This window comes from Hemicordylus capensis, chromosome 2 (genome assembly GCF_027244095.1).
Source record: "Hemicordylus capensis ecotype Gifberg chromosome 2, rHemCap1.1.pri, whole genome shotgun sequence".
In the NCBI taxonomy this organism is placed as follows: Eukaryota; Metazoa; Chordata; class Lepidosauria; order Squamata; family Cordylidae; genus Hemicordylus; species Hemicordylus capensis.
In genome coordinates, this window is record NC_069658.1 from 74877485 (window position 1) to 74903403 (window position 25919).

Genomic DNA, 25919 nt, shown 5'->3' on the forward strand with positions numbered 1-25919 from the left:
CATCCCAGCAAACCTCTTTACATACAGGAAGAAGAGCTGGTCTTGTGGTAGCAGGCATAAGTTGTCCCCTTTGCTAAGCAGAGTCTGCCCTAGTTTGCATTTGAATGAAAAAACTACATTTGAGCATTGTAAGATTACCCCCTTAGGGCAAGGGGCCATGCTCTAGGCATCTGCATGCACAAGGTCTCAGGTCCCTCTCTGGCATCTCCAGATAGGGCTGAGAGAGACTCCTGCCTGTAACCTTGGAGAAGCCACAGCCAGTCAGTATGTACACAATATTGAGCTGGATGAACCAATGGTCTGACGGTATCAGGCAGTTTCCATGTTCCTATTTATTCTCCCCTCTTATTGTCAAAGACAGAAGGAGCTTTTAGCATAGAGATCAGCAAAGGAAAGCAGTTCATCTCAAGTACAGACTATGAAAGAATGCACAGTAATGTGCATTCAATCTAATATATTGAGAGCTAGCTCACACTGCTCTTGTAGCATAAATATAAATGAGGATCCAAAGAAACAAGAAAACTTTGCACAGGATTCCTAACGGTACACACACAAAATTCCAATCTGACTGACTGACTGACAAAATTCCAATCATACATACCCCTCAATCACCAAACATGTTTCATCAAATGAGAAAGAGGATTCCCAAAGTAACTTTTTAAAAAAGAAAGATATGAGCTTTACAGATCTTGTCTCCACCATACAAGACTTGCTTAATTTAACAATCCAGCAACGGTCAGATTCCACTGATAAATATTCTTCCAGACAGGAATAGGGAAGGAAATTTTGAGCACAGGCACACTGATACAGCATACTTGATATCAGCAAGCCAAACAGTGACAAGAGTCAATAACTGTGTTGATCCTTGATAGTCAAAATGGTAGCACAATCCAAAACACTGATTATTCTGCCAAGTCCCTACACACACACACACACACACACACACACACACACACTCTTACTTATTAACTTTTTCTTGTAATACCTTCAACCACCGATATATACTTTTGGTATAGTGCTACAGCAACAATTGAACCTGCCATATGAACAACTCTTTAATCTCTAGAAAGTGTCTGTGAGCATTGAGCACAAGGGTATATTTTTAGCCTACTTTTAAAAGGAAAGAAGGCTTAAGAGATCACCATCTATGTATGTGTGCCCATCTGTGAAGAACTGCTACCAAACTGGATCTCACTTGCTCTAAAACCTATCAAGAAATTCCTGGTGGGCTCAGGTCTGTGCAGAAAAGAGTGGAATGGCCACTTACCTAGGCCCCAAACATCCTCCCAGATACTATCCCAGGAAAGCAAGTTTCTGTTGGTTGTTTTTTTTACATTTTATATCCCGCTCTTCCTCCAAGGAGCCCAGAGCGGTGTACTACATACTTAAGTTTCTCCTCACAACAACTCTGTGAAGTAGGTTAGGCTGAGAGAGAAGTGACTGGCCCATAGTCACCAAGCTAGTATCATGGCTGAATGGGGATTTGAACTCTGGTCTTCCCGGTCCTAGTCCAGCACTCTAACCACTACGGGGAATGGTTTCCCTTTAACTTCCTACTCCAAGGGCTGCCATATGGAAAAGAGAGCAGATCTTCTATACCTTTAAGAGAGACTCAGAAGAGGGAATTTCAGCAGGTGCAGCCTCTTTTTCCCCTGCATAACCAGGGGCACCTGCTGAAATTCCCTCTTCTGTGTCTCTCTTAAAGGTATAGAAGATCTGCCCTCTTTTCCAAGTGGCAGTGGTAAGGCTGCCATCATCTATTCCCACCACAGTGGTGGCTGGTCAGTAAGGGCAGGAGCAGCTGCACACACACCCCTCCTCCACCACCACCACAAGCAAGCTAGTTAAAATTCAGACTTACAGCCAGCCAGGGAAACCTCTCTAGAGCAGGGAGCTTTCTGCAGCCCTTCCTCCCCTACCTGTAATTTCTTTTTACTGGCTTTAACAGCAGCTACTCAACCTGCTCCTGCCAGTCTGATTCCTCCTGGCACTGCCCCCAGGAAGAAGGGGAAAACATGTAAAAAAAGTATAATCCCTGAAGCAACCAGGAAGCGTATTAACCACCCATTATTTTAGTTCTTCTGGGGGCAGTGCCAGGAGGAGCCACCTATGAATTGGACTAAGCCTTGCAGTCCCACTGCTTCTAGCCAGTCCATTTCTGACCCAATGACCACTTTAATTTAGCTCCCAGATCAGTTCCGAGTCAGTTTTTTTTTCCAATCCCTCAGATTTGATTATAAGATGTGTTAAAAATCAGTTCCATTTTGGCACCTTCCAGACAGCAATCACTTTGCCAACTTGACTGACAGCATATAACAACCTAACAGTTTTTACTGTTGGTCTATCTGACAGGCTTTCCAGTAATGAATGAATAAATGAATGAATGAAGAGTGAGTGAGTGAGTGTATTATATATAAAGTTAAACAAGTCTAACCCTATAAATGCCAAGATTAAATCAGATTATCTACACATTTTAATAACTTGTGTTTACAGTCCTATACAAACCAGATTTACAGAACATGGGAGCGGGTCCTAGTGTCCCCAGTGGGGTTTTGTTTTTTGTTTTGTTTTGTTTGCCAATCCACCATATTGTTTCAAGATGGAGGTAACGCAAAGTATAAGCAACACCGCTTTGTAACCCATGTGCTAACAGTCAGACACAATTCACATCACATGGAAGAGGGTCGTAGATAAGTCTCACCATATTAGAGAACTGGAAAGTATCTCTACTTAGAACTACTTGTGGTAAAGAAAGAAACATTGGTAGACTTACCGTGAAGGGTTCTTTTTCTGGGTATGGGGAGGGCATCCTAACGTGATGGGTTATCAAGCTCTGCATGCTCCGAGACAGGACCAATCAAAATTCAGGTCGATCATATGTATCCAGACAGCTGTCACTCATCCCCAGTTCCAGGACTGTTGAGCACAGAAAATACAGAAAGCAAGGAGAGAAAAAATAGTCCACAAGGGATGAAGTTGTACAGTAAACAGTGACAGCAAAGAACTAAGCAACCCTGGGAGTCGCCCCACCTCCCTGCATATCCATCGTAAACATTCGCGGGTGGGCTGGATGCCCTCCCCATACCCAGAAAAAGAACCCTTCACGGTAAGTCTACCAATGTTTCTTTTTCCTTGGTATGGGGAGGGCATCCTAACGTGATGGGACGTACCAAAGCAATCCCAAGGGCGGGAGTGAATGATTAGACAACCTGTTGCAATACCGTCCTTCCTATTGCTGTTTGAGCAGCATGAAAAGACGGAATCTTGTAATGCCTAATGAAGGGAGACACTGATGCCCAAGTTGCCGCCTTGCAAATTTCTTCCAAGGGGGCACGAGCTGAAAAGGCCGCAGAAGTGCTGGCCTGCGAGTGGAATGGGCAGAAATGTCACGAGGAAGAGGTAGGTGAAGAGACTCATAAGCCAACGATATGGCAGCTCTGATCCATCGACCCACGGAAACCTTGTACGCCTTGGTCCCTAGGGAAGATGGCTGAAAGGAAACAAAAAGGGAATCCGTATTTCTAAAGGTTTTGGATCTTTTAATATACAATCTAAGTGCCCTACGCACATACAGAGTATGCCAAGCACGCTCCTTAGGGTGAGCAGGACTAGGACAGAAGGAAGGCAATACTAAATCTTGGCTCCTATGAAAGATGGAATTAACCTTGGGTAAGAAGATGGGATCCAACTTCAAGAACAACACACTCCTTTTGAAAAATGCATAGTTCATCGCGCACAGAGAGGGCAGCTAGTTCAGAAACCCTTCGTGCTGAGGTGATGGCCACAAGGAACAATACTTTAAAGTACAAAATTCTCAAGGGAGCTGAACGAAGAGGCTCGAACGGAGCCTTAGTAAGAGCATTTAAAACTAAATTCAAATCCCAGGAGGGAAACCTATGTATGGGAGGCAGAGCCAAGTTGCTCACTCCCCTTAGAAAATGTCTAATATGAGGGTGCAAGGAAGATGAACCAGGCACTGCTAAATCCAGGACTGAGGACAAGGCTGAAGTTTGCCTCCTCAATGTGCTGGGATGCAGATCTTTCTCAAGACCTGCTTGAAGGAACCCCAGCACCTCTGCAACCCCCGCCAAGGATGGAACAAAGTCCTGCTTCCGCCCCCAGGAACAAAAGGCTGATCAGGTAACCTGATAAATGTGCAAAGTGGACGGCCTTCTTGACGCTATGATAGTGTCTTGCACCTGGCGGGAATAATCCCTTGGAATCTAGGGTAATGCGCTCAACCTTCATGCGTGAAGGCATAGCCAGACCAGATCCGGATGACATAGAGGTCCTTGTGATAGTAGATCTCTCCTTAGAAGAAGAGGCCACAGCGGTTGGACAGAGACTCAGGAGGTCAGAAAACCACGGTCTTCGCGGCCAATAAGGAGCTATCAAAATGACTTCTGCTTCTTCTAATAGGAACTATCTTAGGAAGGAGCTCATGATTGGAGTCAGGGGAAAGACATAAAGTAATCCCCGCGGCCAGGGAGACATGAGAGCATCTACTTCTTCTTTGTGAGGAGTTAGATATCTTGCAAAAAACGTTGGTAGTTTGGCGTTTTCCTGTGACGCGAAGAGGTCCAGCTGTGGACGACCCCACCTGTGGACAATTTCCTTGAAGATTTCCTGATGCAGGGCCCACTCTGCTGGATCCACCATTTTGGCGGCTCAGCCAATCCGCTTGTAGATTCTCCGTGCTGCTCAGAAGTTCCGCCGTCACGGAGTATAGGTGAATTTCCGCCCATGCGGATAGTAAGTCGGATTCCTGCATGAGGGGCCTTGATCTTGTGCCACCCTGGTGATTTACGTGAGCTTTTGCAGTCACGTTGTCTGTCCTTATCAGAACATGTCTCCCTATCAACAGATCACGGAACTGCAGAAGAGCTAATCGAATTGCCTTCAACTCTAGCCAGTTGATATTGTTCTCCAAATCCTTCTGAACCCACAACCCCTGCGCATGATGTGCCAGGCAGTGGGCCCCCCAACCAGAGAGGCTGGCATCGGTCATCACCACGATCCTCTGGGGAATTTTCAGAAGTATTTACTTTCCTATCGCCGGCGACAGTCACCAAAGGAGAAAATTCCTGACCTTCCGTGGTAAGCGAAGTTTTATCTGCTTCTTTGCCATAATGGCTTCCTGAAAAGGAAGCAAGAACCACTGAAGTGGTCTCAAATGCCACCTGGCCCAGGGCGTGCATTCTAGGCAGGCGATCACTGAGCCCATGAGTTGAGCCAGAGACATGAGGAAACCCCATTTCCTGGACAGCCATGGCCTGGTGTGTGAGGCAATCTTCTGTTGTCAGTCCGTTGGGAGAGAAACTGTGCCCGATCTCGTGTCGAAAACAACTCCCAGATGCTGGAGTACACAATGTAAATAAACCTCAGGTATGGGCGAGAGGCAGGATGAATCGGTACATGTAAGTACACCTCTGAAAGGTCTATCGAGGACAAGTAATTGCCCGGGTGTATGGCTGCCTTTATTGTCCTTAAAGACTCCATTCGAAATGTGCGTTTTTGCACAAACTGATTCAATCTTTTCAAATCCAGAATCGTGCGCCAGGAGTCGTCTTTTTTTCCCTCTCTTTTCTTTTTTTCCTTTCCTTTCCTTTCTTTTCTTTTCTTTTCCTTTTGGCACCAAAAAGAGAAGAGAAAAGACACCTACACATAATTCCGTCAACGGAACCAGTTCTATCGCATGGATGTCTAATAAGTGTTGGATGCTTTGGTCCATCAACAGCCTCTTGGACCTCACCTTGGGGACAGGTGTTAAGAAAAGAAAATCGGGAGGAGTTGCCACAAGGTCTATAACATAGCCATGCTTTACTGTTCTCAACACCCATTGATCCGTGGTGCTGTGCACCCAGGCTTCTGCGAATTCCAGAAGCCTGCCCCCCACCGATATCGCATCATTGCTTACAGTTTTGTGCGTTGACATAACCTCCAGCATGTGCTCTTCCCGATCCTCTGCCTGTTATTCCAGGGGTGACACCAGTTAGCCCTGAAGAAAGATCCACGATCATCTCTTTCTTGGTAGCTGTCTCTAAACCCTGTATTGGCAGGTCTATTGAAAGTTCTGAAGGAACAAAAGGAATTCTGGAAGGTGTTATATCCCCTGAAATTCCTCCTTGAATTACCACGCCCAACCGGCATGGTTTTCTTTTTGTCCTTTGTGTCCACTAAAATAGGATCCAAGGATTCACCAAATAACTTCCCCCCCAGAAAGGGAGTAGATGCCAAGGTGACCTTGGACTTGGCATCTGCCCTCCAATTTTTCAACCACAAACCTCTGCGGATTGCCACGCCTGCTGCCATGGCACGAGAGGCGTGCTGTATGCAGTCCAAACCAGAGTCCACCATAAGGGCAGACGATCTGGCTAACTTATTCAAACTCTGGCAGAGTTTTAAATTCTTTTGTGGTACCAGCTTAACAAGCTCCTTAGTCCACAAAATGGAGACTCTAGCGAAAATAGAATTAGTGGCAGCTGCCCTTATGCCAGTTGCAGATGCCTCATGAGCCTTACGTAGCAGATGATCCGCTTTCTCTTCCTCTGGTGTCTTAAGAAGGTCATATCCCTCCTTGTTCACCAGAGCCCCAGTGACCAGCTGGGCCACAGGTCCATCCACCACAGGAACTGTCAAAAGAGCCATTATATCTGGAGGTAAGGCATACAATTTTTTGGGAAGGATATGGCAGGTTTAGTGGCCCCCGGCACACCCCACTGCAAACATAACATCTTTTAAAAATGGTGGAAAAGGTACAGTGACTGCTGAAATAGAGGTTGATGGAAAACCTTCCTGATCCAAGCCAGCAGCTGAAGGTGTGCCAGTCTCCTGAGACACATCCTTGATGGCCCTTTTGGCTTGAAAGGGAGTAGCAGCCAAGGTGACCTTGGACTTGGCATCTACCCGTCAATTTTTATTTTTATTTATTTATTTATTTTTAACCATAACCCTCTGCGCAGTGCCACCCTGGCTGCCATGGCACGAGAGACGTGCTGTATGCAGTCCAGACCTGAGTCTGCCATAAGGGCAGAAGCTCTGGCCAATTTATTTAAACCCTGGCGGGGTTTAAGATTTTCTGGAGGTATCAGCTTAATAAACTCTTTAGTCCACAGAATGGAGGCTCTATTGTAGCTGCTTTTCTGGGCGGCGGGGCGGGCAAAACAGGAGCCTCCTGGCTCACAGCTGCTCCTTCTTCAATAACATTAGCCGAAAGGCTCAAGCTCGCTGTCCCTCCAACTGAGGGAACAATCGCGGCTTCTGTGAAGGGGCCCTCCGAAAGGGAACCCTTCAACATAACCCCCATATGAGCAGGCTCCATAGTCAGAATAATACAGCCTTAATCAGAGGAAATAATCAAAATAAGCAGCTAAATGAGCACAACTGGCGACTTCCTTCCCACCCTTGCACACAGAATAAAGGAAGGGAGAAACTGGCCTGAAGTAGTCAGAGAGAGTGAAAGACGATGATAAAGGCTGTGAAGATTTTCCTCACAGCGCTAATCAAGCTCTGACTGCGGACTGGCTTAGCAGAGAAGATACCCATGCCAGACAATGCCTCTTAACGAACTCCCCCAACCAAATTAACTCACCCGGGGACAGCTGTTCGCCACCAGGGAGTGGAGGCTTATTAGACAAACTGACACCTGCAGCGGTAGACATAGCAGCAGCAGCAGAAGAAGAAGACAGACCCTGAGGAGGGTCGAGGACCGTGAGTGGCGTCGGCGCGCTAAACAGAACCTGAGGAGGGTCGAGGGCGGTACATGAAGTTGTTGCACTAATAGGACCCTGAGGAGGGTTGAGCACTGAGACCGCCGCTGGCGCGCTAATCGGACCCCATGGGGGGTCATTAATAGACACAGACCCTGGAAGGGTTCAGAGATCGGCATTATGCGCCCAGGTTCCCCATTGCTCTTAAAAAGAACGGCAGGGCTAGACTTGGAGAGGAGAGCTAAAATGGCCACCGCGCCTTCGGCAGTTAAATCGGGTGGGAAAGCGGAAGGTTGCTGCGCCCAAACTGCCTTCAACTGCAGTCTTATCGCTCAGTGGCGTGCTGCCAGGGGATCGTATATGCTTTTTCTTTCTGACAATGCCCTTTTCCTTTAGGTGTTTAGTTTTCTTTTTCAATTTCTTGGGCAGTGGGGCGGGCAGATTAGAAGCCTCCTGGCTCACAGTAGCCTCCTCTCCTTTATCAATGGCCGTTAGGCCCAAGCTCGCTGTCCCTGCCACCGAGGGAACAATCGCGGCTTCTGTGAAGGGGCCCTCCGGAAGGGAACCCTTCAACATATCCCCCATATAATCAGGCTCCATATTGCTAATAAGAGAGACCTCAACAGAGGAAATCCCAAATTATTAAAATAAAAAAGGAGAAAGGCTGTGAAGTTTTTCCTCACAGCAATACTCAAGCTCTGTCTGCGGAGCGAGACAGGACTGGAACTGGGGATGAGTGACAGCTGTCTGGATACATATGATCGACCTGAATTTTGATTGGTCCTGTCCCGGAGCATGCAGAGCTTGATAACCCATCACATTAGGATGCCCTCCCCATACCAAGGAAAAAAGCTGAGTCACCCCGCTCCAAAACATCAGGGAGTATTACATTAAAAATGTAATGAGAGAGCTAGAACAATTAAGGCTGCAACTACAATCCTATGTACACTTACTTAGGAGTAACTGACACTGAAATCACTGGTTCATACTTTTGATTAAATAAACAGAATTGGTCCAGATGCAGCCTCAGACTATACACTAAATGTTAACTTTGTATCTATTTGGGGTTAAGATCAAAGCGTTTTGCTCCGTAACAACTACTTCAAAAGGTTAGAAGCAATCTAGAGCAAAAGTAAACAACAAACCACTAGAGATATCAATGGATGCAACATTTCACGCCAAATTCTTTGTAATATTCCTCATTGTAAAATACAAAGAATGGGGGAGTTTTTAATCCTATTCTGCACTTGTCTGTCTGGTCTGTTCAAAGTGAAAACTTGCATAACAGGATCCTGATCTCAGATGGGATCTTTGGTTAAAACAAACAAACAAACAATAGCAGTAAATTAAGGAAAAGGATTCTCTGAGGGAAGATGCACTGCAAGGAGAAGAAAGGAGAGAGGACACTGTCTGCAACACCCTTCTTACACCTCGAGACTATATTATTACATGTAATTAAAAGCTCTGAAACAAACCTTTCTTGTAGGTGGGTTTTTTTTAGAAAATGTTTGAAGGTAAGACTCAGGTAACTTAAAAATTTCAGAGATTTTGTTTAAACTTCAAAGATCTTATGAAAATGTTTTTTATTTTAAAGAACATGAATAGCTTTTTGTTCACTGGGATTGATCCAAGTCTACTGTGGCCCTGATTTTACATCTGCTCTTTGAAGAACTTTCCACCATATGTCAGTACTTCTATTTACATGGCACTGTCACATCTAACTTCAAATGTGCAAATGATTCTATGCATATCTTCAAAGGTAATCTCTGTCTTAGAGAAAATTCTTCAGAGGCTTGCTAGACAAAGGGTGTTTTTAAAATAAAAACAAAACATCTTTGTTCAGAAGGTCCCCAGGTAAACTTATTCAGATGCCTCACATGCAAGACTACAAGTTTAGCTCTTATTTATCCACAGACCTGACTTGAAATAACTAAACATCAGAATTTCAACATATTTCAGCCTATGCCCAAGTGAAAAGTTATACTTTCTTCTTTCAAAATACCAATTCAGGTCACATAAGAGCATATCCATGCTTTGAAAATGGAGAGGAGAGCTGGTCTAGTGGAGAGGAGAGCTGGTCTTGTAGTAGAAAGCATGACTTGTCCCCTTAGGTAAGCAGGGTCTGCCCTGGTTGCATCTGAATGGAAGACTTGGTGTGTGAGCACTGCAAGATATTCCCCTCACGGGATGGAGCTGCTCTGGGAAGAGCAGAAGGTTTCAAGTTCCCTCCCTGGCTTCTCCAAGATAGGGCTGAGAGAGATTCCTGCCTGTAACCTTGGAGAAGCCGCTGCCAGTCTGTGTAGACAATACTGAGATAGATAGACCAATGGTCTGACTCAAGTGTATGGCAGCTTCCTATGTTCCTGTATAGCCACACTTAAGTACGTACCATAATAGGTCTGTTCACACGACCATTTAGGGATGGGTTGGAAGGACAGGGAGCTCCTATTTTATCTACAGCAGATTATCAGAACCTCTCTTTGGGTCTGCAAGCCCAGGGAACACACAGTTAAGCCAGGTGAGGCCTCCATTGTTGAAATCAGAAGCTGGAAGCACAGAAGATCCTCCAAAGGTCTTAAAGGCCTTCCCAGCATGCTTTGAGCCACCAGTTGACTGGAAAGCCCCGTTACATCAGCAGCTACCCTCTAATTGGCCACAAGGAGCAGGAGGTGGACTCGGTCCTGCTGAAGCAGCTGCACAGACCGACGTGCATAGATTGGCACATCGATGATTTGCAGCCCCTGTAGTCAAAGCTCTCTATTGCTTCCAGGGTAGAAAAGGTGAGTAAGTTTACACAACCAGAAGATCAAGGTAGGAGGGCTCTCTTTCCTTCCTAGCTTGGTTAAGAGCAGGGTAAAGAACCTGGGTTACCCTGGTATGAGAAACCTGGGCTGGAGGAATATTTGTGAGTTCACACAGCAGTAAAACATGGGTAGCCCAGCTTTTAACATGCTTTTGATGATTGTGTGAACCAGCCTAATAACTAAAGCCCTTTTTAGACTATCATATATCATGTATAGTCAATATGCAGAGGAAGAGAAAGATCATGCCCATTCTCCCCACCAACAAACTCTACATATTGGGCATTCCTTTGAGCACAGAGCCTATGTGCTTACAACTTGGATGCATGGAGACTCTCTCCAAACAATTGAGGGCCTCCAAAATCATGTATACAGAGCCCATTCACTGAAGGCAAACAGCTTTTGACTAGTTGATTCTACACATATTACTCCAATACAGCACCTGCAATTTTTACGATAAAAGAAAAACAAAGATGCTACCAGCGTTGGCATGATGTACCCAGTGGTTCTAACTATTTGCATGTCAATGGGGGCAATGTATCAAGTAGTGTCGCTGTACAGTGTATCATCTATCCACTTCAAAAGCTAATGGGGCTCACATAATCTATTTTAAAAGAGTGAAGTTGACCCAGCTGCAGTTTGGGTGGATTGTGTCCAGTGATATTTTCTTGCCAGTAGCATAGGTTTTTTCAGTACACATTAACAACAGTGCTAAAAACTGTGCCAAAAAAAGGGGGGGGTCAGGAGAGAAGCCAAATAAGCTGCTATTTTTATTTTATTTTTTAAAGGAAGACTGGGTGTGTTCCGATCAAGACAGATTTAACTAAACAGTAACATTTAACTTGGCAGCATTACAAGGATAAACTTTTTAACACAGCAGCTCTTCAGTTGTGTAGTAAGATTTTTCCTTAGCTTTTTCCCCTCAATAAATTAAACAAAATATGAGTGCTGTATGTCAAAATATGCTACAAGTGCATATTATTAAGACAAAGGTCTCTATTTGAGTCCATCCATAAGTACAGAGACCTCTCAGATAAAAGGTTAAGATGTCTTCTCTAGAATTCGTTGTAAACTCATTTCCATTTGCCTTCTGTTTCTATAGAGAGCACCTTGTCCCAACCCAAAACATAAGATCTTCTTCATAGGCCCAACTCCAGGTGCCCTACCAAACAAGAGGGTCTTTTTGGTGGTTGTACCCCATTTATGGAATAGCCTCCCCAGTGAGGTTCGCCTGGTTTCATCCCTTTGTTCTTTTAGACGCCAGGTAAAAGACCCTTTTGTTCACCCAGGTCTTTTAAATTCTGGTTTTCAGATTTGATCTGATTTTTAACTTATTTTAAAATGAGTTTTTAAGCTGTTTTGTATTGTATTTTCGTCTTACCTTTTTTGTCTGTTATGATTTAATATGTTGTGTTTTTATTGTATGTTTTAATCTTCTGTTGTGAGCCGCCCAGAGAACAATTTGTTATGGGGCGGCTAACAAATTTTATTATTTTTATTTAGTAGTATACTCACTCACCTATATAAACACACACATTCATTTGGACGCAAGATGTACAATTTATGGAATTTACTTCCCAGTAAGTGTTAAAGATTACAGTCAGTAATATTTTCACCATTCATTTTTCTTCTCTCTGTGGATCAGTTCTATGCAAATGTCCCAATGTGATGGAATGAGCTCATTGAGAGCTATGGCAAAATGCATCCCTTTCAAAGTGTTCAGAGACTTATGTTAATAATTATTTCTTTAAAAGAGTTGTCAAACTAAATGAAGAATGTTTTATGTATCTAAACTTTCCATTGCTGTTAGACTATTGCTGAATATTGCGTTTTATGTTTTATTATTATTGTTTCTATATATCTTGTCAGAAGCAACAAGTATGTGGAAAGACGAGTTGGAACCTGATAAAATTAACTGGCTTTGTAGAATATCCATGTGCACTCTGAGTATCAGTTGCCAAGGGAGCAACAACAGAAGAGGACTATTGCCTCCACATTCTCCTTGTGGGCTTTCAAAAGGCATCTGCTTGACTAGTAATAGTAATAGAAGACTGTCTTGGTGGGCCTTTGGTCAGTGGAATCTGGCCCTTTTTGGTCTAATCCAACAGGACTCTTCTTATGTAATCACCACATTTAAAATAATGTGTGACTGCTATTACTAATCTTTCTCTATTATAGTATGGAGGGGAAAAGATTGTCCCAAATTTTAACTGTTATGTCTAAAAGAGTCATTTAATTAAACCTTTGTTAAATTAATCAATTTGGGCTGGGTTCACACAAGCACAAGGACCATGGTGGTTAAAAAGTTAATCAGGATTAGTGAGCCCTGCAGAACCGATTGCGAGAACCTGAATTTCAGGGCAATCCTGTTCAAACTACTCCAGTTAGCCAGGATAGATACGCACATGGACAAATTTGTTGGTACCCTTACAGCTCATTGAAAAAGTGTTTTATGCCTCCTGAAAAGCGATTAAATGAAAAGCAATTGTTCCATGTATACCTGTATGTCATCGAGTAAAGCAAAGCCAAGTGTGAAAAGTGATAAAGTATTGCTTATTCTACAAAGATATTCTAAAGTGGCCTGGACACATTTGTTGGTACTGCTAGAAAAGATCATGAATAATTGGATTAGAATGATTTTTCAAATTAGCTGTTTTCTTTCATTAGTATCACACATGTCTCCAATTGAGCAATCGGTCATTCTGCCTATTCAAATGGAGAAAAGTAGTTACTCTGCTGTTTGGTATCACTGTGTGTCCCACAATGAACATGAACCAGAGAAAACAAAGGAGAGAGTTTTCTGAGGAGATCATAAAGAAAATGATAGACAAGCATGTTAAAGACAAAGGCTATAAGACCATCTCCAAGCAGTTTGATGTGCCTGTGACATCAATTGCAAATATTAAGAAGTTCAAGGTCCATGGGACTGTAGCCAACCTCCCTGGACATGGCCACAAGCAGAAAATCGACCCCAGAATGGGCAGAAGGACAGTAAGAATGGTAGACAAAAAGCCAAGGACAACTTCCAAAGAGATACAAGCTGAACTCCAAGGTCAAGGTCCATCAGTGTCTGATCGCACCATCAGTTGCTTTTTGAGTGACAGTGGGCTCAATGGAAGACAACCAAGGAGGACTCCATTGTTGAAAGAAAAACATTAAAAAAGCCAGACTTGAATTTGCTCAAATGCATATTGACAAGTGCATATTGACAATGTTTCTGGGAGAATGTCGTTTGGACACATGAGACAGAACTTGAGCTTTTTGGCAAGTCACATCAGCTCTATGTCCACAGACAAAAAAAGGAAGCTTTCAAAGAAAGAAACATTGGTAGACTTACTGTGAAGGGTTCTTTGGCTCGGATATTAAGGAAAGAGAAGGGAAATCACACGTGGAGCAAACAGAAGGGGTGTAACTCATGAGACCGAGACCAAACAATCTGTGAAAAAAAAGCAACTCCTTCCCCCCCGCTTGCACACAGAGAACAAGATGAAAGAACGAGGTCCAGCAAAAATAGACTGTCCTGGAGTGAAGACAGGACCAGAACTGGCAAGCAGGGGGAAGAGCAGAGAGAGTGGACTACATGCTCGTTTTTCATTGATCCTGTCTTGGAGCATGCAGAGGCTCAGGGGCGTAACTATAATAGGGCAAGGGAAGACAGTTGTCTAGGGGCCCACTGCCTTGGGGGACACCCCAGAGGCAAGTCACATGACTGACTCCCCCAGCCACGCACCCGCCTGGGCTTCCTTCAGTTGTATTCATCCTCCGAAATTGATGTGAGTGTTAAGATCTGGAGCTACCAGAACAGCATGTCTTTCTCTAGTACCATTAAATGACTTGCATCATCCACAATTTACAAAACCTTTAAAAAAAATTTAGGATGATGTGTGAGTTGGGGCCCATTTTAAATCTTGTCTCTGGGCCCACTCCAACATCACTATGCCCCTGCAGAGGCTGACAACCCGTCAGTGACAGATGCCCTCCCCATACTTGGAAAAAAGAACACCATACCTATTGTGAAACATGGAGGAGGCTCGGTTATGTTTTGGGGCTGCTTTGCTGCGTCTGGAATGGGATGCCTTGAGTCTGTGCAAGGAACAATGAAATCTCAAGACTATCAAGACATTCTGGATCGAAACGTACTGCCCACTGCCAGAAAGCTCTGTCTTAGTCGCAGGTCATGGATCCTCCAACAGGATAATGACCCAAAACACACAGCTAAAAGCACCCAAGAATGGCTAAGGACAAAACATTGGACTATTCTGAAGTGGCCTTCTATGAGCCCCGATTTGAATTCTATTGAACATCTATGGAAAGAACTGAAACATGCAGTCTGGAGAAGGCACCCTTCAAACCTGACACAGCTGGAGCAGTTTTCTCAGGAAGAGTGGACCAAACTACCTGTTGACAGGTGCAGAAGTCTCATTGAGAGCTACAGGAATCGCTTGTTTGCAGTGATTGCCTCAAAAGGTTGTGCAACAAAATATTATTTATTTAATCAAATTTGTACACCGCCCCAAACTTTTGTCTCTGGGCAGTTAACAATAACATAAAACGAGTTAAAGACATATACAAAAAACTTAAACAATTTTAAAATAAACCAGAAATTAAAACAAAAAAAATTTTTAGGAAGCTGAGAGAGCTTGGCTGAAAAGATGGGTTTTCAGGTGTTTTTTGAAAATTGCCAGAGATGGGGAGGATCGTATCTCAGCAGGGAGTGCATTCCACAATCTGGGGGCAGCGACCGAGAAGGCCCGTCTCTGTGTAGCTACCAAACGAGTTGGTGGTAACTGGAGATGGACCTCCTCAGATGACCTCAATGGGCGGTAGGGCTTGTAGTGAAGAAGACGCTCTCCTAGATACCCAGGGCCTAAGCCATTTAGGGCTTTATAAGTTATAACTAGTACTTTGTATTTTGTCGGGAAACATATTGGCAGCCAGTGTAGCTCCATCAGTAAAGGAGTAATATGGTCTCTCCGAGATGACCCAGAGACCAACCTGGCTGCCGCGTTCTGAACCAACTCAAGTTTCTGGACTACGTACAAAGGCCCACGTAAAGCGAATTACAGAAGTAAAGTCTGGAGGTCACCAACAGATGTACCACTGTTTTGACAAGTCATGCCTGCTACCACAAGACCATCTCTCCTGGCAGCAACTCTCAGTGTCCAGGGTTTCAGGCAGGAGTCTTTCCCAGCTATACCTGGAGATGCCAGGGATTGAACCTGGGAACTTCTCCATGCAAAACAGATGCTCTACCACCGAGCAATGGCACCATCACGTGCGCACACACTGCTTTAATGTTGCTGCTCAGAACAAAACTTATTCCGCACATAGATGAAAAGAAGTAGAGAGAACACTACAGTCCACCTTCAACTACTTACTGTACAAGTGAACAATTCAACAATGATTCTCTCCAGAATATTAATATTCATTCTGATACACTGAGTAATATTCACCTCCCCATGAACTCTTCCAACTTCAGGAGTAATTTTCTTGTTTTTCATCAGGATATCTTCATCTTCCCTCCTACACATTTGCACTGGATGTTCCAACGCCCATGGGGATCAACCGTACCAGCAACAGTCTTGCCTTACACTATTAAATGAATATTGGGTGTAGTAAAAAATATACATAGTCTGTATTAAGGCAAGTATCTTGATGTTGTAAAGGATGATGGGATAGTTTCCCAAGTATTTGGAGTACGCATAAAACAACAAAGTCTGACAAACCTATCCCAGATGTTTGTACATGAATTTCTACTGGGAGAATGATATTTTGAGAAGCGCCCAATTACTTTAGACACACATTAAACTATTGTCTAAACAAAAATAAAACTGATTTACTCTTCATTTAAGACCAAGCACCTATTTGCATGACCACTTCAGTTTATGGCAACTATTGCTCACCTCATACAGAGGTGGCTACGCGATTGCTTTGGCACATGCAGAAGTCCGATCTCAATCATATGTGGGTTGTTCAAAATGCAAGTCCATCAGTAGAGTGCCAAGCACTGCTTAGTTTATGTGGATGCCAGTTGGTCCTGTTGGTTAGTACACACCAAATCAACACTGACATTTTTTCCACTGGTCAAAGATCTCACATGGCAATCTGGAAATTGTATACTGCCTTATATACTGCCAAAAGCTTTCTGAATTCTTCTGGACTGGAGTTAGACTAGCATTGCTTTTTCTTCCACTTTGTTCTTGCTTTCCCTACTAGCCCTCCTTTTCTCTAGCTCTTCAGTTTATGAGTCCAATAACAAAAAAAGCACCTGAAGACGTATGGCATCTCAGTTCAACTCTTAGCATATCAATTGTATGAGCTTTGAGGATACTGGCCCATAGCTGCTTAATCTCCAGCTGAATGCCCCCTGTCCCTTCCACTGCTGCAGTTTCCACAACTGTACCACAATGGCAGTTATATCTAATAACCTAAATAATATAAGTTACAGCATAATACATCATATTTTTGAAGATGAAGTTGCCACATCATCTTTGTTTCTTGTACAAGTCCAATACTGCCTCAGCATCCAAGTTGCAAAATATAAGACAAGCCATAGCTGTCAGCATTTCAGAGTTCTTTCTTAAGCACAGGAGTATTGCCAAAACCCAGATTCCCCCACCCTGCAAGCTAACACACTTATTTCCTAATCATTATAATTCCACAGTTGGTAGCTTCATTTTTTTTAGCAATTTTCAATGAGGCAAGGATGAATATGATTTATTTCAAAGGGGGCATCCTGCAGCACACAGTCTTTCTAAATTTGCTGCTTCTACAGCAAAAGTCTAAATTAGACATGCAAATGGAAGATTATTAAATTTAAAGAATACAATGCCTCCATGTTTTCTACTTGCATTAGAAAATTACCATTCATTAAAACAACTATATCAGCCCCATTCAAGGCCATTATTGCTCAAACCTCAGGCTGACCAGGAGGTAACTTCATTTAAAAATTAATGCGTTTCTGTTGTGCTGTCATGCCAGTTTCATTAATTTAGTTAGATGCATCCTGGGAAAATAAAGTGTCTCAATACTCATTCATTACATGGTTATTCCTTGGAGAATTCAGAATTGCTGGTCTCATCTGTAAAGTTGCAGGAAAAATTAGTAATCTATTTCAAATAATGACAGTCATTTTAAAGAGTAGTTAATTTATGGAAAGATTTGCAAGATCTTTTGTTCCTTCCAGTCTTTTCCAAATGAATGCTAGAAATATGAAGCGAGTTGATATGATGATGCATGTGAATGATGCAATATGTATAGAACTATATTAAACATTCAGTTACAATGTCAAAATTCTAAACCTTTTTAAAAAGCCTCTTCTCTATCCCATATTACAGCCATGTCAACTTGAGATAAATGAATTCAAGCTGTGCAAGCTCTCTCTTGTGTGAATACAAGCAGCCTTTAGTAGCACCTAACATGGTTTGGCCCGATGAGTGCCCAGGTCTGGTGGTATACCATTGCTGAAGTCTACTACAGAACACTCACTTCTGATCATACTCTGGCCTGATGGACAACCTTCCAAACAGTTGCTAACAGGGGCAGCCCCTCTTGAAGAGAGGTGCAAAATGATCCTTTCCCCACATCTCTGGTGGGGGCTCAGTCCTCTTTCAAAACCAACACTTTGCAGGCTTTTAAAATGCAGGGAGGTTGATAGCAGCTTCCTCTTCTCTTCTCGTGCTTCTTGCAAGCTTTGCAGGGAGAATGAGGAGAAGCGTTCTTTGCAAAGTTTGCAAGGGTCAGACCAGTCCCAAAGAGCTCCTCCAAAAGTGTTGGCAGAAGTATCTTGCTGCCTGGTTGGCATTCCCATGATCTGCTGCCTGAACTGTTGTCCCTGGCTGTCAAGGGTTGTGAAAGCATTATCCTTGGCTGTCAAAGTACAGGAAGAAAGGGGATGAGTGTAGCGCCGCTGAGGCATGCTAGTCATGATGCTCCCAAAACATTCCCAGAGAGGGAGCCAGTCATAGAACCACAGACCCACATACACAATTAGGATAATTGAGACTTAAAACCTTGAGACTACAGATATGACAGCTTAAGGTGAAGTGGAACTCTCTCCAGGTAATGGTCCAAGTGAAACAAGGCTCTCTCCTTCCAATATTAACCGTACAGCTAAGTTTTAGATGAAATTCTGAATACAAAAATATCTATGCTTACAATCTCTCACAACTGAATCCAACACATCAAAAACATTGAGTTCATTTTTATGCAAGTAGTATATCGAGTCTTCAATAAAGTGATTCAGGCAAGTGGACATATTCCGAAAGCCATTGGCCAAGACTGATTTAACACAGTAACAAGCTCTTGTCACTGACTCAAACCTCTGATTCTCAGATGAAAGCTTCATTTGCTGGAATCCAGGGCCAAGCAACAAAGATTATGAGAGACAGAAAAGGGCAAGGCTAGAAGGGAAGGCCACAGAGGCATGGTCCTAGAAAAACAAGTGAAGGAAGCATAGAGGCTACAAAGAGAAAATGCTATACAAAGTAGGGATGTGCCAAAACGTGATTTGGCTTCCAAATCACAAGGCATATCCCTTTAAAACCGAGGGCTTATGAAGTCTTCATCGTATGTCTTCATGAATGTTTGTATAAGTTGTGTTTGTCCTTTTGTGTTGTGAAACTTGAATAAAAAGTATATTTAAAAAAAAAAAAAAAAACGAGGGCTTATGCAGCCCCTTTAAAGGAGAGGAGACCAGGTCCATAATTGCTCCTCCTCCACTCGCCACCACTGACATCATCCCGGTGCTCCCCCCAGCTAGGCCCACACGCCAGCGGGGCATCTCCCAGCTGCCTCTGTGCGAAGCCGGAATGCACATGGCCGCTGTGCAGCTGGGAGACAAGCCACTGGCATGCGGGAATAGCTGTGGGGAGCACCGGAATGGTGTCAATGGTGACAAGTGGATTCCCCGTTAAGTCACATACAGCCATTTGAACAAGCAATAATTCAGGAATTTTATTCCTGAGACAGACCGCTTTCTATGCCTGCTTCACAATATGTTGGCTCTTTATCTTCTGTCTTGTAATTTATTTCATTTCCCAGTGTAAGGGCAACAGCGATAAGGCAAAGACCTCAAAAATTGTTGCAATCACAACACCATGGCAATATTCTTCTGGCAGACAACTTGATATCACTGGTGTACACAAGTACATCTCAGACATTACAGTTTGAAAATCAGTGTCTCTGGATAGTTCCAGCAGACCTATGTCCACTGTGGTCACAACAGCTGAAAGAACTGCATTAGAACTGATGAGATCATCAGCATACTTGCCAGGAAGCAAGTACCACAGAACTCAATGGACCCAAGGACTACTTCATTGGTAGCATGAGTGCCATTTCTCCATGGTACAACATCTCACCACTGAATAGAAAAAGAGTGTGTGTGTGTGTGTGTGTGTGTGTGTGTGTGTGTGTGTGTGTGTGTGTGAGAGAGAGAGAGAGAGAGAGAGAGAGAATGAATTAAGCAACTGCATGAGTTGGATCAACCACATAGGTCTCATCATGCTTGGCTATGACCACATGGTCCTCACACACTCCCCAGCAGTAGGGAATAGCAGTGCAGGGAAGAAGCTTCCTACGCAATCACAAACCAAGTTACCACCTTGAAGATCCTGCCACCCCCACTGCAACCGGTGCTGCACAGTAAGTCGGGGAAGGGAATGTAACTGATGAAGGTGTGGACAGAAGAACCCATGGTTGCCTTATCTCCTACTACATCAAGGGATTTAAAAGGTGTGTGGCAAATATCTAGGATGCAAGGTGGTGACTTGGGGGTCCTTATTTCCAAGTAAATGTATTCAGCATTAGACTGCAGATGTATCACCGCTCTCTTTAGTCAGAACAGTGAATTGTAGTTATTCCACTCTATTCATAGTCTATGCCACATGAAATCACTGATATCAACTGACAGAAATACAGCAGGTCAAGCAACCAGTGTACTTTTTATTATTTGCTCCTCCTTGCTTTCCCACTAAGTTACAAATATATATTATTTGATACAGTAGTGCACTTCGAGTGAAACCACTCTGGAAGCAAACCCACCATATCTGGGAAAGATGAACAATTTCCTCACCAGGGTCAAGCTTAGGAAAAGCTGATTTTGCAAGCAGAATCTGAATGTAGACAGCACTGATTAGCCACACACACCTGTGATGTCAAACCTACCGAGTCCTAGAACAATATTGCAACATTAAAATAAATGATTGTTTTAAAACAAACAAGGTAGTGAAAGAAGATCTTAACTGAATGTTTTTATTTAGAAATATAAAATTAAATATAAAATATATTTGACATATAAATATATCTCAAATATATTTATTTCTCAAATATTAAAAAAAACATATAGCCATCTTGAAGCTGGGTGGGGAGGGTCAAGCAGTGTTGGAACTGCTCTTAAGTCTGGTTTTTCCATAAGTTGGGAGGGTGGGGAGGAGGGCTTCACCTCGCTGGAGAAAAAATGTCAACTCCTCTTTTAACAGTACATTTGTACACAGTCAGAGAAACATATCAGAAAAACTGACAGTCTACCTTACAGTTTTATTTGTATTTATTTTTACATTTATATTCTGCTCTTCCTCCAAGGAGTCCAGTGCGATGTACATAGTTAAGTTTCTCCTCACAACAACCCTGTGAAGTAGGTTAGGCTGAGAGAGAAGTGACTGGTCCAGTCTCACCCAGCAAGTACCATGGCTGAATGGGGATTTGAACTCAGGTCTCCCAGGTCCTAGTCCAGCACTCTAACCACTACACCACACTGGTTTGTGTGCTCATTTTCCTTTTAAGCTCTTCTATCATCATCTATCATTTTTTCTCAGTTTGCTGGTCTAATTCTGCAAATCACTATGCTCCTTTGTCCCAAGGAATCCCTCAAGTAGCTCCAGCAACATGCTCTCTTACATTTATGCCCAAACTCACTCCCCCTGCAATATTCACATCTCTCTACATGCTGCTTTTCTATGAATCATGTTTTTAGGTACTTCTCCTGTACCCAGACTTGCTCTCGACCGTTCCCCCACAGGTACCCTGACAGTGTTGTCCTGAGACATGGGTTCAAAGGATAATCAGTTTCATATGAGTGAAAGATACCCCAAAGTGGCCAAGGTGTACTACCAACATGATCCAAGGAAATGGAGCAAGGCTCCATAATGGAAAGAACAAACAGTTACTTTAAAGTTGCATATCTCCAAGAACGTATTAACTCTTAGGCAACTAACTATTATCCAAGTTATATCCACGGCGATTTTACGACAACATATGTGCTAAACCTGTTTAGAATAAAATGCTTCCATCATGAAGTGCTTGAGTTATTATTTACATAAATGAAATTTAGACAAAATAAGTGTTTGTAAAGTGGCGACATAACAACCAACTCTTAAACTATTTGAAATGTACACACCATTCATAACAATCTATTACTTGTCAATTTTTTTTGTACTTTTAGATTTCTGTTATGCTGCAGGGATGATGTCTCTATTCTGACATTTCAGAGGGACATATTCTCTCGAGTTTAACCCTCAGGTATGAATTAAAAATCACTGCATTCTTTTAGACTCTTTTCATGTAAATGCTCTGAAGTAGAACTCACTACATATTACATGGCTATGCCACCACATGCAAAATGCAAACAAAACAAATATAAATTTAAGGTTACATTCACGAACTTATTTTTATCTTGCCTATATTAATTGTTACTCTCTGGGCCAATGATTTCTACCACTCCATTAAACTTATCTTAAGCATAAAGGGTGAAATCCAGTGAGATTTATTTGTGACAAGGGACTTATCTGCACTACAGATTTTAAACATGAGCTTTAGAATATTGATTTGGAAGCAAGTCACACCAAGTTCAATGGACAGCATACATGGAACCCGCTAGAAGTCAATAAGCCGTTAACATGTCCCAAAAGTGTCACGGTGTGGAAGTGCACACTCCTGGCAGGCATGATGTCTCAACCAGCCCAAGTCCAGTTCCTATACTGTGTTACCAAAATTTGCCCAACTTTCTCCATCTAACTTCAAATTGAACTTCAAACTGATTTGCATGCTCTCACATTCTGAAAATTATACCGACATGTTACCAGTTTTCAAACTTGGAGTGGGTCATGTGAACTCACCTATAGGATTTCAGCCTTCAACAGTAGTTCTCTTTCCCCAGGGAACTGAGAAAATCATTGCGTGTGGGGGGGGAGAGACACTAGGGAATCCAGAAGAAAATTCCAAGCACTTTGGACTACACTTCCCAGGATTCTTTGGGAAGAAGCTAACAGTTAAAGTGGTATAAATATTAAGGCCACAATCCAACACAAAGCTAAGTGCACTTAAGTCCATTAAAGTAAAAATAAAATAAACAAACTTAAGCAAACACTGCTGTGTTGGGATGTGAACTAATTGCACATTTTAGTTCAGTTTATTTCAGTGGGCATAAGGCTGCTCCACATTTCTGTAGCTCATTTCTGCTCCACATTTCTCCTAACTGGTATATACTCAAAGAGCTACAGATAATCCTGATTTCCTTGCAAGTGGACCTGTATTTTAAAATACTTGTAAAAATGTATTCATCATATATTACACATTTTTAGGTGCACACTTAAAGTGTACCCCTAAAGAAAATGTATGCTATAAACAAAGAATTACCTTAGTTGCACCCAAAAGCCAAACTAAACAAGACACTACAGGCATTACATCATCATCATCATCATCATCATGGTGCAGGTTTATTTTTTACTTTAAAATGTGGGAGGTAAGGGTATTTAACCCTCTTTCTTCATGCCAATCCCCCAAATTGCTATGGGTCCCTGAAGGGGCTACTTCATCAAACGGCATCTTTGGAGACTCATATGGGGGGCAGGGGGAGGTTGGCAGGAAAACAGCTCAAAATTAAAGGATTTAAACACCCCCATTCCTGCAACTACATTTTTAAAGCAAAGCCTACAGTTAAGCAGTGAGACATGTAATGTCACATCTAATTTGGCCCTAATTCCCAGCTGCATGCACCCAAAAGACTGGAGAATATACACTGGTCTGGAGTCACACAGGTTTTGATCCTAAGCAAGTGCACTTGGAAATAAGTATCATTTAAATCAGAGTGACAAACTTAATTGTGAACATTTAGCTTTGAGGAGTAAATTCTTCTTCCATTTAAAATAATGTTAGAGTTCTCCGAACTGCCGCAACCAGCTTCAGTTTCAAGCAAGTTTGCACTCATGATCAAGTTCACAAACAAGGCAGGACATGAATACTCATTAAAGAGAACTTGTTATAGGCAGATATCTGTAGCAGAACAACTTCACTATTGTTACAAATGTGAAATCCTTTCCTTCCTCCTAGGACAGTCCAACATTTGTAGAACAATGTACAAAGCACATAATATACTACAGGCCTACTAAAGAGTGAGGAAAAGACAATATGAACACATATTTGAGATTCTTAAAATCATCCTCACTTCCCTGCACAAATACTTATGTAAAAATGTTTTAAACCTGCCTTTCTGATATAAAGAGTCTGTAAACTGATAAAGGCACCCTTCAGTAACAGGACTCTGACATTATGGAATAAACTCGGCCCTATCAACCTTTTGTTTTATAAAACAGAAAACAGAAAAGTATTTGAAGAAGTTATCAGAAAGGGAGAAGACAAAATCAAAACTCTGTAAAAAGATTTACATATATGCTGTACGTGCAAGCATGAATACTGACCGAACCCACACAATACTGGACTTAGGCCTGCATTTCCCATTTACAGGATTGGTGCCTGTAGACTTAGCATTTTATATGCAACTACATATATATTTTTGATCACTATGAGGATGATCAAAACTGGGACACAACCTAGCCAAAGTTAAAGCACTTTTACATCACACTGATTTCAATGGGAATGTGAAGCACATGTTGACATATGTAACGCTCATATTTAAATCATGAGGAATTGGGATGTGCTTAAAAGGAGCTGGATAAAGACCCCCATGCCGGATTTCACTCTTCAGTGGATGCTGACAAATATTCAATGCCTCTGATGCAAACTATGCTTTTCATGCAAACCCAAACGCAAGTTTATTAGGCAAAACACTGAACCCATCCTTATTTGTGTGTATATATTTTTAAAGTGATTGTTTTTCATATTTTGATGAAAAGCTACTTAACAATTATGGAGCCCACAACTCCTAAGAACTATAGTGCCAAGTAATGTAAAGCAAAGAAGCCATCTAGAAAAAGTTTTCACAAGGGCTCACACCACTGGCCTAAACACTTTGCAACATAAAGTTATGATATTTTATTTGCTTCTTACTATTTCTTCTTTTCTGGTAGTGAAATGTGATGCAAAGTTAAATGCCACTTGACATGTCCATTTCCTGGTAATTAGAAGAGAGTCTGTTTTGATAACTGCTCTCTGAACACTGCGTTTCCATGCAGATTTGCCCCCTATTGCTCAACTCCAGACAAAGCATTTCAAGAACTACTGACAAGTGCCTGGGTAACCCCAGTGAAAACAGAACAGGCTGTGCTTACCTTTATCCCCTGCTGCTGGGTGGTCAAGGTCAATTTGGATTCATCCAGAAGCAGAACTTCACAATAAAATTCCTCTGGGACAGCACAGAAACAGCCCATGGCTGTTTCAGTGCTTTGATGTCGAAGCACAAATGGGAATGAGAGATGAGGGTGATTCCAAGCCCAAGAACAGAGAAAACGTGTAGAGAGTCTTCAACTCGGTTACTGTGGTGTATGATAAATTATTTGGTTCAGCAACCCAGGTCGAGGAAGCAGAAAACAGGTTATTCTTTGCCCTCGTGTCTCCAGCTGCTAATAAGGTGGGTCAGCTGAACACAATAATGTAAAATCCTCTTTAGACATCCTGCAGAAAAGCTGAAGTTCTCCGAGCTGCCTGTGAATGAGGGGGGCGGGGGGAAAGCATTGGTTGCTGGGCATGAGAGATATTTCCTTAATACTGCGGTATTAAAGTTCTGGCAGGTGATTTTTTAAAGAAGTTTGCAGTTCAGGCACTTTGCAAGCCCATGGATTTCTCTGTCCACCGTTCAGCCGTAAGAAACCACGGAGTTGTGTAGCACCGTAGCTGTATCGATGAGTGGTTAGATACCCGACTATAAATACGAACTCCTTGTCTAGACGGACAAACGGAAACACAACATCAGTCGAGGCCTAAGAGTCTAGCGGCCCTCACACTGCTCTCCTCCCAGTCCAGAGGAACTTAAGAAAATGGGCTAGAGAGCTCCATTCTCTTCCCGAGGAGGCTCCCCCGAGCCATGGTCTCCCTGGATCGATTATTCCCCGCACCTGCCCCCTCCCTCCCTCCCGCGGACTGCTCTTTTGTGCAAGAAGAGAAAGGGCACCGTGCAGACGAAACACACCCATACACTCCCAACCTTTCCAGAGTTCGAGAAATACGAATGAGTTAC

The 25919-nt window shown here is 42.8% G+C and overlaps 1 protein-coding gene across 5 annotated transcripts in view; it reads right to left on the reverse strand.

The window, feature by feature from the left end:
* Window positions 1-25919, reverse strand: part of EPB41L4A (erythrocyte membrane protein band 4.1 like 4A) — a 193655-nt gene that overhangs the window by 165184 nt on the left and 2552 nt on the right. The window contains exon 3 of one of the 5 annotated variants that reach the window (XM_053294290.1): window positions 25015-25625. The exons of 1 other annotated variant lie outside the window; for it this stretch is intronic. In XM_053294290.1, the coding sequence (XP_053150265.1) occupies window positions 25015-25113 (99 nt within the window). In that variant the 5' untranslated portion in view covers window positions 25114-25625. Of the gene's footprint in view, window positions 1-2773; window positions 3041-7591; window positions 8314-25014; window positions 25626-25919 lie in introns of those variants that run through there. 3 more of the 5 variants (XM_053294289.1, XM_053294288.1, XM_053294291.1) reach the window with 3 other exon arrangements.